This window comes from Pseudopodoces humilis, chromosome 1, assembly GCF_049639895.1.
Source record: "Pseudopodoces humilis isolate 2021_Gansu_Grassland_sample_001 chromosome 1, ASM4963989v1, whole genome shotgun sequence".
Lineage (NCBI taxonomy): Eukaryota > Metazoa > Chordata > Aves > Passeriformes > Paridae > Pseudopodoces > Pseudopodoces humilis.
Genome location: NC_142200.1, coordinates 127389890 through 127403400, shown reverse-complemented (window position 1 = coordinate 127403400; position 13511 = coordinate 127389890). Strand labels below are relative to the sequence as shown.

General features: G+C 43.4%; 2 protein-coding genes across 9 annotated transcripts in view; one reads left to right on the top strand and one right to left on the bottom strand.

Annotated features, from left to right (window-relative positions):
- DYNC1I1 (dynein cytoplasmic 1 intermediate chain 1) overlaps positions 1 to 3072 on the top strand; it is a 201548-nt gene extending 198476 nt beyond the window's left edge. For all 5 annotated transcript variants that reach the window (XM_014248490.2, XM_014248488.2, XM_088061816.1 and 2 more), the window contains exon 17: positions 2122 to 3072. In XM_014248490.2, the coding sequence (XP_014103965.1) occupies positions 2122 to 2232 (111 nt within the window). In that variant the 3' untranslated portion in view covers positions 2233 to 3072. The remainder of the gene's footprint in view (positions 1 to 2121) is intronic.
- A 5587-nt stretch (positions 3073 to 8659) lies between these two features.
- Positions 8660 to 13511, bottom strand: part of SLC25A13 (solute carrier family 25 member 13) — a 101694-nt gene continuing 96842 nt past the window's right edge. For all 4 annotated transcript variants that reach the window (XM_005518816.2, XM_088063437.1, XM_088063433.1 and 1 more), the window contains 3 exons: positions 10849 to 11007; positions 10679 to 10769; positions 8660 to 9805 (listed from right to left, as the gene is read on the bottom strand). In XM_005518816.2, the coding sequence (XP_005518873.1) occupies positions 9616 to 9805; positions 10679 to 10769; positions 10849 to 11007 (440 nt within the window). In that variant the 3' untranslated portion in view covers positions 8660 to 9615. The remainder of the gene's footprint in view (positions 9806 to 10678; positions 10770 to 10848; positions 11008 to 13511) is intronic.

Sequence of the window (13511 nt, the reverse complement as noted above, 5' to 3'; positions counted from 1 at the left end):
GTGTGTGGCTGTGGCCAAACGTGTGCTACAGGTACTTGTGTGCTGGTGCACTGACCTCTCTTCTGGTGCTACAGTTCCTTCTACTGAAGGATTTTGAAAGAATAGAGTGGTCTTTCAAATATAGACCATCCCAGATCCACATCTGTGCATGTGAGCATGAGAGACAGCTGTCTGAAACTATTTACTCTTGTAACTCTGGTCTCCATTCCTGGGAGAAGTAAAGGAGAAAAATGCTAGAAGTGGAAGACAAGGGAAAACCCAGAGACGGCAGCAATGCCTGTATTAACTGGGCTGAGAGGGCTTTTTCACAGGCTGCATTTCTCAGTCTGTAGCCTCATCTAATGCTAACTGTACTACATTTGGTGTTCCAACAGACAAAAACCCAAACTTGCACACCAGCCCTTCATAATGTAACTCAGTCACTGATATATGTATAATACATGTATGTATTATGTATAATATATATATAATACATGTATTATGTACTGAGCTTTGAAAAACACACTGTGTTTTCCGCAAAATACTGGATGTAGAGGCAAAGCTAGATAAAAAATAATTGAAAAAAACCTCATCATCACCAGTGAGATCCAGAGATGTTTAGATCTTGTATTGCAAATTCCTGTCCATACAGTTAACACTTGCAGCAGTCTATATGGAGCTCTCACATGCAGTTAATCTTGGGCACACACACAAGTTCTTTTGCCAGCTGGGTCATGTAACATGCTTTTCTTAGTCTCCAGGTCTGTATATCCAGTCAAGATGTAAGGAGAAGAGAATAATTTGACTGTTTTCCACTGCAATGTACCATATGTATGTCTCATGGGCACCTATGATCTACTAGTGCCATGTGGACATAGTTAGCTGACCATTTGCTTGGCACTTCTTGTGGTGTATTAAAAGATGTAAGTCAGTTCAGACTGAATACTAAGTAGTACAGACTGGATTAGCTATGGTTATACCCATTCTTCAGTCCAAAGGCATCCATTTGCTAAGGTGGACAGCAGTTTATTATAGTTTCCTGTAGTTTCCAAAAGAGTTGCCTTCTTCAGTACCAAGCACTGTGTAATGTCTTGAAACAGTTATTCTTTCATATTATATGTAGGACGTGATCACAGCGCTTCAGGAGGGCAGTAAAAACTTGCGTGGTTCATGTGGATGCTTGTTGCTGTTTTCTGGAATTTGACTTAATGAAAACAAAGTTGAGAAAAGTGCTTGTTTTGTTTTGGTGTTTCGTTACTTTTTTTTTCTTTTTTTTTTATTATCTCAGTCCCAGTCTGCATTATCTTCCAGAAATTGCAATATTGGATCCAGCTGGAAACGACTGCAGTATTATTTTGCCATAGCACTAAAGCATTTTGTCTAGAAGTTCAGCTATTTAGATTACATGTCCCTCTTGAAGCCTAATATTCAAGAGCTCTTCATTAGAAACATCAATGGTATTAAATAGAAATGGATCTTGCATGATGATATAAAAAAATCCAACTAGTAATGCAGTATCCAGTTGGTATAATATTTCCATTGTAATGCATTTCTGGTAACTGTGAATTCCTTAACATAGAGGAGGGTAACTAAAACAACACAATATATTTATTTTACTACTTAGAGCTTTAATGAACTTCAGGAAAATAGTTTCAACACCATATTTTACCACTGTTACCTTGTACACACTGACCAGGGTCCTGCAAACAATTACACTTGGGCACAGCCTTGCTGACTGCCAATGGCCAGCTCGTGTGTGTGTGAGACATACGCGTGTGTACATGTAGACATCAAGGCCTTGCTCTAGTTTGGAAAATCTGAAATGTTTTAACCAAGGGGTAGATTTTGCAGCAACACTACAAAATCAACCAGATAAAGCCTTTCGGTCTGCCACTGACTAAAGGTTCCTTCTGTCTGGTACTTGAATAGGAAACTGCCAGATGTGCCTTGTGAGCTTGGCCAAACTTCCCAGGTACCAGCCCCCAGTGGGCTGGTGCAGGATATGCCTCGGTGCTTCACTGTGCACAGCCGTGCTGATAGCAGTAGGAGCCCTCTTCAAAGGTGCCTCTGTTTTGGGCCAGAGCAAGAACCAGTCCTGCACTGCCAGTGTCCTAATTAATTCTCTCCTGGTTTGTCCTGCAGCTGGCTGTGCCACACAACGACGAGTGGACACGTTTCGCCCGGACCTTGGTGGAGATCCGCGCCAACCGAGCCGACAGTGAAGAAGAGGGGGCGGTGGAGCTTTCAGCATAGAGGGAGAGGAGCAGTGCCCGCCACAACAGCAGCTTCCCCCGCTGAGTGCGCCAGTGTTCAGTGTCAGAGTCAGTCTTGCTGTGGCTTTTGATGCCAGTGTACATGCCAGTATTGCTCAAAGCATTCCATATTAATCACACTGCTTTATAAAAGGCTGAAAATATCCAGAGCATTTTCATACTTTATATTCCTGTCTGAAAAGTAAGAAAGAAAAGACAAATCAACCCTTTATGGGTTTAGTTGTTGCCTTTTAACTACTTAGTAGCTGTATTTAATAGCTAGGAACCCCTGGTTAAACTTGTGCTCACATTGCCCTTCTGGCATAGTCCTATTAAATCCATATGAAGCCAGATATGATTATGTGCAGATGTGGTGTGCTTCACTGTATGGGACTGGGCCAAAGACTTTAGATGTGGTGTATCACATGGTGACTTACATTATGAATGGATGTACTATACGAAAGTTGCTGCTCCTTATTTATTGCGGTGTGCTGCATGGAACGTATTTATTTGAAAGCATTAAAATAAACGATCTTAAAGCATGTGCATAATGAGAGAACTGCATTGTCTGTGTGCTGCTGTAGAGGTTACACTGAAGTCCACGTAACAATTACAGTACATCAGTTGTGCTTAAGATGTAAGATCTATAAAGGTTGGCTTGAGTGGACGGAATGAGTTCCCTTTCCTTTTTTTTTAAGATGCCTATTATTTCTAGGCACTTTAACTATATTTCAGTTGGTCACTGATACTTGTCACGCAAGTTAACACTAACAGTCTGACAAAGGGTTGTGGTTCCCAAGTATGACACCAGTATTGCCAATAAAATGTATCAGGCCTGTTCTGTTGCAGTGTGGTTGATCTTTCCTTGCTAGCAGTGCTCACTATGTTCATTACCAGTCACTGTTGAGGCACCAGGCAAATGTGACTGCACTGACTCACAGCAAACTCATGCCGCTGCTCTGTAAATAGTTACCTTTGTCATTGGGACTGCCCAGTAATGGACCTGTGTGGATCAGACCCTGCTGCCAATTTTACGTGGGCAAGCACTAATGCATGTCAGCTTCTGGGCTAATTTTTATTTTTCCGCCATCCCTATTGTACTTACCTGTACACACATGCACACACAGAGCAGCAGCGTGCTGCCATATGTGCTAAAAGAAAAGGAATAGGAGAGACAAGGCCTTGCAGACTGTCTTGAGAGACAGGTTGGGACAGGGGACAAAGGAACAGGCTTTATGACAATCTTGTGGCCTGAGCAAAGGAACAGTGCAGATTGGTCTTGTTGAGTGCTGTGGCCCAGATGGATATTGGTGATGAGGCTGCCTCAATACGTCCATGTCACAGCACTCTGCTGAGCCAGAGGGCAGCTCTGCCATCTGAGTTTAGCAGTGGCTCACACTCAGGGGCATGGAGGTGAACCATTTTAGCAAGAAGCACTGTGAGTCTGACAAGAAAGATCTTGTACATTAAAGTTTCTCATCGCATTGGCTCATCTCATCTTTGGGCAGTCATGTTGAGGAATGGATCACTGGCAAGTCTGCACTGCTAAAGCCAGAGTAGGCTGAGAAAAATGTATCCTTTGGAAAAGCTGCCCTTATCTTCTTGGTGGTTAGAAGCAACTCCCAGTGCCCATGGAGTGTCCTTCCACTGAGCTGTGGAGAGCATCTTCTCCCAGAAGGCCTAGTACACAGCAGAGATTTATCAGTCATTTTCAGGTGGCTTCCTGAGATTGGAGCCATGTTAGAGAACTTTGTGTTTTTCTTCCTTTTTTTTTTTTTTTTGTGTGTGTGTGGGGTCCAGCAGTACACAGAGGCAACAAGGAAAAGATCTGAATTTCCACAGAAATCACCAGGTTTTTATCTACAGAGCAATAACATGAAAGAGTCATTTCACACAGCTGAAGCAGATGGAAAAGCACCCACGAACGAGAGGCATTTACCTTCCTTCTGCTGCTCATGATTATCCTGCAGTGGAGTTTGACCTGCCCTCGTTGCCTCCCTTCCCGGAATCTCCCACAGTTCTTGTTTGTTTGATTTTCCTGCTGCTAAACAAATAGCTGCATTTCACTGGCTTTCTCAAACAGCCCATATGACAAAATGTTACTCAGAATCTGCCCAGTAGGGAAATAAATACAAAATTATCCTTGAATTTGAGCAAAAAGAAACCATCTTCTCCCGTCTCTTTTGCCTAGGAACATCCAGAGAATAGAAGGAAGAACATAAAGGGTTATGTCCTCTGCTGTAGCACTGCCAGGATGCTGCCATGACTGCTCCAGGTGTGGAATGGGTCAGAAGGCAGCCTGGCTCTTTCAGGGCCATTGCAAGTGAGCTTTCTGTGAAGGACATAAGCTGTGCTCAGACTGAGCCAGAGAGCACATCTGAACCACAGAGGTCAGAGAAAGCAAACCAAACTACTGCAGGCAAGTGGCAGGAAGAGGCTAAATTGAGGTTTAGGATGGAAGACAGGACTGTAAGGTACATGTGGAAGGGACGACTCTCCTATATTCATTGAAGGAAAGTTCAGAGTCTCCCTTGATTTCAGTGCCAAGGATCAGAGCTACACCAGCACAGGCGAGAGGAAGAGGAATGATGTGGCCAGGGACATGGATTTGTTCTGAAAGGAGCTGTGAAAGGACATAGGGAGACATGACAGGTACTGGGGGTGGGAGCTGAAGGCATTGGCTGAAAGGTAAAGCAGGATTCTTCACCTTTATGACATGTACTTTGTTCAAGAGACCCTATGGTAACAGAGAAAGAAGATGATAGCCAGGGTATACTGAAAGAACACATGCACAGCACTGGCCAACCTGGAATTTGACCAGGACACACAAAACTGAGCATGAGGCTGGAATGCCAGGTCCATCGTGTAAATAACAGCACTTGGTGGGTCTTTGAAAGATGGAAGTCAAACAGGCTACCTCTGAAGTCTGGGAACACCACAAACATCTGCATGGAAAGGCTATCAGAACAAGTCTTTTCTGCTGAGATTACACTCCACAGAGTTACCTGTAGCTTATTACTTCAAAGAGACAAAGCAGGTGGGACAAATGATGCTGGGTTGCAATGATTCAAGAGCTGCAGCTTTTTCCACAGAATACTCAGCAAATGCTCCATAATAAATTTTCCAAGATGGATGGTGTTTCCTCCTCGGTCTCAAAACCAGTGCCCCAAACATTTGCTACTTCTGAAAACATCAGAGGCCCTACAATGCCCTGGAATAGCATCATCTCACACTACAAGTGACAGTCTGCATCTATGGAAACAACTAGGAATAGGTTCTTCACACAAGACAAGTGGAAAACTTCTCTGAAGAGTTTTAGCAGCTGATAAAAAGCATGCACAGCAGAATACTGAAAACCCCTCACAAAGCAAAACGGCATCCCACATGGAGTGACAAAGTGGTCAGTTTCCACTGACCAGTGACAAAGGCCACTCTCCTGTCTAAGGCAGGACTCAGTGCCTAAGGGTGCCATAGGGTAGCTGCCTGTCCTTGGGAAGCTTACAGGACCGGTTCTCCTTCAAGAGTCACACACAAAGATACTTCTGAAGTAATACCACCATGTCTGGTACAGAGTGTCTGCACAGCCTGGGGTGTGAGGAAGGCCAGGCAATTTAACTACAGCAGCTGGAATGAATCTTGCAAGCAATAGTACTGCTTCGTGGTGATGAGGAACAGTGCAAGGAGTAGTTAAAATGATTGCTACACTTCAAATGTCATCTCTCTGAAGGGCAACAGACACTTTGATGACATCCCCACATTCAGCACTAGGGAAGGCTGCCCAGTCTCACAGCCTGAGTTATCTGCTGCCCACCGTGCAGAAAGCAGAACGGCCATATGGCACGAGGCATTAAAGAAACCACTTCATCCCAAGCTGCTTCTGTGTTATTTGATGTGTTTGAAGGTCTCTGGAGACACTTAAAATACAAACATCTTGAGATTGGTATATTCTCAACCATTAAATAACTTACAAATGATTACTATCTCTGGAAATCGCCTTCTAGCTTATGCAAAAAAGGCAAATATTTAAACCGAAAACAGAGTCTGAGTTTCACAGCAGTGCTTAAACAGCAAAGCTGGAGGACTCTTGATTGTCCCTGTGCGACTGGAGAGGATCTCAGCAGCATGCAGTGTGACATGTATGTGCACAGAGAGTAGGGTCATTCCAAGCAGGCTGTCCCCTCCTAAGATGATGCAGAGCTGCTTGTCAGGTTTTGTATTTTTAGCAGGTTTAGAAAAACCTGCCCAATTTATTTTTGAGCCCTGTGGTAAGTTTGCTCAAAAAAGCATCCCTGCAAACTGTCAGTATTAAGTCAGCTTAAACCCAACCCAATCCCTGGGGACCAGGCAGGAAAGCATCTCCTGGCTTCTGCTGGACCAAGAAACAAAAACGGGGTAACTGCTTCAGGGACACCCCTGTCCCACTCTCAGTCTGACATGTAACATCACCAGGTTTTGGCCATTTCTTTTTTCTAGAAGTGCTGTCACAGGAAGTTAGCTGGAGTGCAGGAAGCAAGTGAGGTTACTTTTTTATCCATTTGCATAACTCACCCAGAAACCAAGAGAGGACAATGTCCTCAGGGCGTTTTGTTTGTTTGCAAGGCAATCTGGCAATTCCTTGGCCTGCAAGCTTTTCAGAGCAGGAATGCATCCTTTTGTGTCTGGAGGAAGCCGAATGTGGGCACAGATCTTCCCTAAGATCTCTGGGCAGAGCTGCAGTATGATTTGGAATGTTTTAAACTCACTTCATGTTAACAAGCAGCCACTGGCTCTTCAACACTTTTGCCCCTACATCTGATGTCTACTGACCCTGAAGAAATGTGCAGGAGAGAACGATCCTCCAAGAAAGTTAATGGCAAAGGGAAAGGCCACCATGGGTGGGGTGGGGGTGGCAGTCCAGCCCTGCTCAGAGAAGATGAAGGCTGTGGCCTTCTGAGATGGATCTGCCATAGGAGAGCTGTGCCTGTGCTTTGTTCCTGGGGTGGGAGCTTTGCCCTTCATCCCCAGAATAAAGAACTAGTCATAAATATACTGCCAGGCCTGGGAATGAGAGGGCACCAGGAGGCACAGAAATTGGTTTTGTGAAACACAAGCAACGAATGGTCTTTATCACAGGAGCCAAGAAGTTGTGCAAGCCCCACAATTACCCAGCTCTAATTCCTCATCCGTTCCTGGCTGCAAAGCCCCAGCAGCGCTGGGGTTCAGGGTCAGGCAGCACAGGGACGTGCTCTGGTGGGTGCAGCCTGGGTGTCCCTCTCCAGAATGAGCCAAGAGGAAGCAGCTGCCAACCAAGCCCATCCAGTGGCCAGGCACTTCCTCTCCTGGATCAGGGAGAAGGTGCAGCTCTGCACTCAGACATCTTCCCAGAGCTGCTGACTTTCCCCAGAAACCCCTGACGTGGTATGTCAGCAAACCTGAGAGGTGAAGTATAAAACCAGCTCTTAAACAGCCTAAAATCTCATGTGTGAAGCACAGGCAGCTCCCAGTGAGAATGTTTTACTTCTGTGACACACTTTAACCAAAAATCCTGGTTAATTTTGAAGGGTTATTACAAGGGAGAGCTTTTTTCTCCCCTATTTCTGAAATGAAGGAGCTGTTGTTTGGGGAGACTTGGATACACAGGGCTGGCAAGAAGCAGCTGCTGCCTGTCAGAGCAGTCTCTGCACAGTGGTTTAGCCAGACTCCAAGATGCAGCTGGCAGGTAAATGTCATCTGCTCCCCTCACCTTCATGTGCACAAGTGCTACTCCTACCCTCGAGCTTCATGTCACTAGTAACTTCAAAATACAAATTAGCCCAGGAGAATAATTTTCATGATGACCCAAATAGAAATGCAAAATAAAGAGAGATTTCTATTTCAGTATTTCCACAAATTACAGCACAGTGTGGTATTGCACAGCAAACTCCCTTCTTCTGCACAGATGCTGCATCTGTGCATTCCCTCAGTGTACAGTCAAGGTTGAAGGCACTCACCCTCATGCCTCCCACTCCAAGGAGACAAGCAAGGCCAAATTCCTCATCCTAAGAGGTATCATAGAAGACACCCAACAGGACCTTCAAGTGACTAGGTAATCAGGCTTTTTATATCCACTAACCTCTCCCCAAATGTAGAGATAAAAATATAAAAGCTTCAATCCTGGCTTCTGACTGAGTAAAAAGTTTCTCTTTTTTCCTGAGTGACATCTCCACCAACAGATGTCTTTTCTAGGCAGGGGAATTGTAGTAATTTGTTCTCAAGCTGCAGGTGTTTTTATAGCCTACAAGTGCAAATATTAGCTTCATCTTAACCTGACTTCATCACTGAAGTTGAACAAGACATTTAATGTACTGCGCTATTTCCGTAACAGAATAACATGTGTGCATCTGTTTGAAAGGTTTATTTCTATCTTCATAAATACAGAATTTTCTGAACACTGTGCAAGGCACCAAAAATTAAGTAAAATCTTTTATTTTAGATTATTTTAATCTCTTTTGACTCAATGAAGTAAATAAGAATCTGAAACCATCTATTTGCCAATTACAAGCCAGCAGTTAAGGCAGGTACCATTGATACAGTGCATGAATTTTCTATTGCAGTTATTTAAACAAGCAGCGTTTTACTACAGAAGTGCATATACAAACTGAATTCCAAACACCAGCAACCCAAGATAGGCACCTAGTTATGAAACTTCCTTGTATGTGTAGTAGAATGCCAAAAGTTCTGCCATAAAGTGCAAAGACTATGGACAATAACACTTTCTTTTGAGCATTTTGATACCAGTAACATAATACAACGGCTAAACATTTATAAATGTGGTCTCCATTAAAAAAACATGTTCCACATAAAAGCTCCATAATACAATCCAGAAACAGAACTTGTGCGTGTACAGATTTAAGAAGTTGAAGCTGTACTGGCATACCTAGGTACTGGGTATATATTTGCTGACCTCTACAGACACGCACCGAGTTTAAAACCAATTTACACACACAGTCCAAATCATTCCGCTTTGAGCACCGTGATATCCACTGAGTTTTCCATTTGAGTGAATATGTGTGACATCTGCCCTGGTAATCTGCAACTGAGCATTGCCTGTAAAATGATCTGGTTCACAGCTCTCACCCAGCCCTCCCCAATAAACGGAACCTAAAATTAGTGTCTTCCCAACACAAGCACATGTCAGATGTGGACAAATACATTCATGGTCCCAAACTTAAAACAACTGGTAAGAATTTCACAGTGATCTGGTTACGGAAGCACAAAGACAAATGATTCTATTTAAGATGAAAATTACTTTAAAACTCAAATGAAGCTAATCTTTTATATGATGAGAAGCTAAAGGAACAAAGTATTAACCAATTAGAAAAGTGGCTCTTTCCCAACTAATAACAAAAACCCTACAGCGATAAACTTAGGGTCCTACTGCTGCAGCAGCCTTTGAGGTAGGTGGCGATGGCTTAAACCGAGGTAGGCAAAGTCCAAACTTGTTTTCAATCCCTGCAAAAGTGGCAACTGCCAATTTATAACCACCAACATGGTCAGGGTTAGGAGCAGGGAGCGTGATCCTAGATTTAGGAACTGTCTCTGATCCAGCTGGTTTTCTGCAAAATAATAAAAATAATAAATTAATTGCATAGACTAAAATCAGTATTCACAAAAATCTCCTCCATAAAGTAAATTGAATGATACATCTGAGTGTACTTCCCTGTAAGTAACCAAATTAAATGCTGCAATTTAAGGAGAAATACCCTGTTTTTAAACTTTCCAGAATAGTTAGGAGCCTTCATGGTGATTGAGTACGGTCAAATCTAGATAAAATTTGCAGCGCATTAATCAAAACTAGTGTGAGGTAGCTGGGGTTCATAAGTCTTTGCTGCAGCACACAACCAATCCAGGAACATAGCAGAATTTAAGTAATTTTTGTCATGGCTTTCAAGCTGCTGTTGCCAAAGATCCATAGAGTCTGCAGCTGCTCTGGGATCAAGTTAAACAGCTACATGCACATCCACCTGTATTGTCAACAAAGGCAGGAGGCACAGCTGAAGCTCCAACAAATTGGTTTTGACCTTGGTGACAACTGCATATTTTTTTGGATATCAAATGCCCTGCCTAATGAGGCTTCTCCACCAAATAATGAGAACTAAGGCAGAGTGTATCCTGACCTGGTAGGCATCACATTTTTCCTGCATTTTCATCCCCAGCCCATTATTTAGCCTCCCACTGTCTCTGTTTACACTAACATAGGTCCCCTGCTTGAAACTGTGATATAAAATGCGGCAATATCTTGCTATGAAACAGGTACTGGAATATCATTCCAACCTCCACCAGTAAAATGTGGTTGCAAATAATATTTACAAAGCCTTTACAACATGTCCTAGCAAGCCCCTGGCTCTGATGTCCTGAGGAGGACCAAGACCCAACAGAACCAAGGGTAACTTCAGGATCCCTGGTATATTCAGACATCACATACTTACACTCCTCCAAAGTCCACATAAAACCATCTCTGCAGTAGCTCGTAAGTCACCAGAGTTACACCAAACTGAGGAGAAGATCGAAATACACGAGCTTGAAAGAAAAAAGAGAGTTCCTAAGTGACAAATGCCACAATTAGTAATCACTTGGCAATCAAAGCTCTTTTACACACCTCCTGCTCCTTTCCAGAGAGCCTTCGGACCTTCTTCCCGCAAGATTTTGGCAAAGCAGTCCACAACACCGCTGTAGGTGGTCTGTCCTGCTCGGGCTGCCACCTGTAGCCTTGTTTTGATGACATCTGCAGGGGTGACCAGAGAGGCTGCAGGCATACCTGCACAATACAAAAGTCATCAGGTCGGTACCACTGGCTTGGCACGTATACTACACATCTCATTTATCGACAGGGAAGCAGGTCTTTCCTCCTTACATCAGGTGAATTCAGCCACATTTGATTAAAGCAAAACCTGGGAAGGAGAACAAGAAACAAGCAACAAGAGGTTGCTGTTGTGGACATGGTTTAATGCAGAGAGAGCTTCTTCCAGAGGAACAACCATATCACATGCTTCCTGCCAAGCTGGGAGGCACAAACTGGAGTTAGCAGTGCTAATCAGAAACTTGCATAGTTAATAAACACAAAGCTTTTGGAGGAAAGGTTGATACTTCCCTTTCGTTTTCACTCCTCTCTGTGGTTCCTGGCATCCTGGAGTACACTGTGCTAGAATAGGCTGTACAGACACACACACACACACACAGACACACAAACACCCCTCACACAGCAATGTCACCGAGAACCAGATAATGCCATGCATGCTCAGCATTGCTTGAGAGCTAAGGCTTACAAAAAGGGTCATTCTTCTCATTAGGAATGGCAGACTGCTCAGCTGCAAAGCCACAGCTGATATCCTCAGCAGAATATGTGGAGGAAGATTTAAATTTACTCTGGCAGGTAATCAACTGAAAGTAAAAAATACCAAGTTACCGATGGGTGGTATTTCTAAAACCATCCCTATCCAAACTTGGGGCATGTTTAGAATTGGAAAAAAAAAAAAGCCAAAAAGGCAAAGAAAAGCACCAAGACTGTACCCAGAAGACACTGTCTCTTATGGTTTTATTACTTTTCCATTCTGCATCTGTTCCAAACCAACTTGGTTAGATGTAGATGCATAAATCTCCTTTCCTTTATTTTTTTCCAGCTTAATAATTCTGTAACAAATTTTGTCCAAACCAGCATGGTCTGGCCTCAAGCTCCAGAGCACCCTTCCTGCAGACTGCTTCAAGAGATCAAATCATGTGCATGTCACCAAAAGATTTCCTCCTCCTCTCCTTGCCTCCCCAAAATAACTCATACACTGAGTGTGCACTCAGTGCAAGCATGGGCTGTCTGGCAGGCAAGCATTAAAACCTGGTCAAGGTTTCTGAATTCCAGAAACACTGAAATTCCTCTTAGCTTAGCCTTACCCACACCAGGGTATTGCTTGAATATTAAATTTAAAGCCAGACTTTTGTCCTTCAAAAGCCAACCAGTGTTTTCAAGAAAACCTAAGAACTTACTTAGAAACAATTCTGCTTTCTACACGTTGACTTCCATCTCCTTATCACTCACTCCATATTATTGAGTATATTTTGCACTGGAGATACTTAAAATCCTTTCTTTAGGAACTATGTGAACAGGACAAAAGCGTTTACAGACAAATTGAAGTTACAGATTGCTGCCAAGAGAAGCTTACAATCAGAATGTGACAAATAGCCCAGCAGGAGCTGACAAGAATAAAAAGGAGCTAGGGAAGGAGAAGGAACTTCATGGAGGCAATAAGCAAACAGAGCAAAGTAAGGAGAGACCCTGCAGATGATATTAGAATCATCTCAGAATATGCTACGGCACAACAGGTTGAGATGTCTGAAAACCAGATGCAGATCAAGATAGAAGACACGTGTGTTCCTGTGACCCCAACCACAATGGAAAGGAAGATAATGTAGGCAGTACAAGCAGGACCCGTCCACGTCAGTATGGCTAGCTTGAATATCCCAGCACCATGGGCTGTGTGTGGGAAGGGGGAGTTTTCCATGTGCAGCCAGAGCTCATGCACACATCTGAAGTCTTGATGACCAGGTGAGATCCCTGGCTGGAGAAGAGACCGAAGCCAGCTTTTCAGAAGTGGTGGGTGTTTTGTTCTGTCTTTCCCTTAACTTTCTTCTGGCAAAACAGTGGAGACATGCTCCCCCCACCCCCCCCATCACGCTTTACATGTACCCAATAAAACAAATTTCTTGTTTTTGTAAACAGTATGATGAGTGTTGTATCTCTAACACTGTAATTTGCTCATGAGAGTTAACCTAGGATGGGGTTCACAGGAAGCACTGGATAAAATTCACATTATAGCTAGATTGGTGAGCCATATCAGCAACAATAAAGACTGCTTCTGTGCCTGAACTTCAAAGGGACGGTTATCTCAGTCTGCAATCACCTGACAATGGCTAGAAAGAGAAAAATAGGAAAATCTAAGAAATTACTTGGCTTAAAAATGCCATCTTATATTTCAAGTCTGTAAATATGATCTAAAGTTCAAAAATTGTTTTGTTCCAGTAAAATGGGTAAGAAATAAACTGGCTGTAAAAGCTCCTGTTGGAGGGTTTGGAGCCTGGCTTTGGAATGGTGTGGGGGAGGGGAGAGGACAAGGGGGTTTTGAGCAGCAATCATTGGAACACAGCTGGCTTTGCTAGTGCCAGCTCAATTTCTCTGGAGTATGAGCTACTGAATAGAAATCAGTATGCTACAACACGACAAACCAGCCAATCTTAGCTGTTCTCTGAGACCAGATACTGGCTATAAAAGGG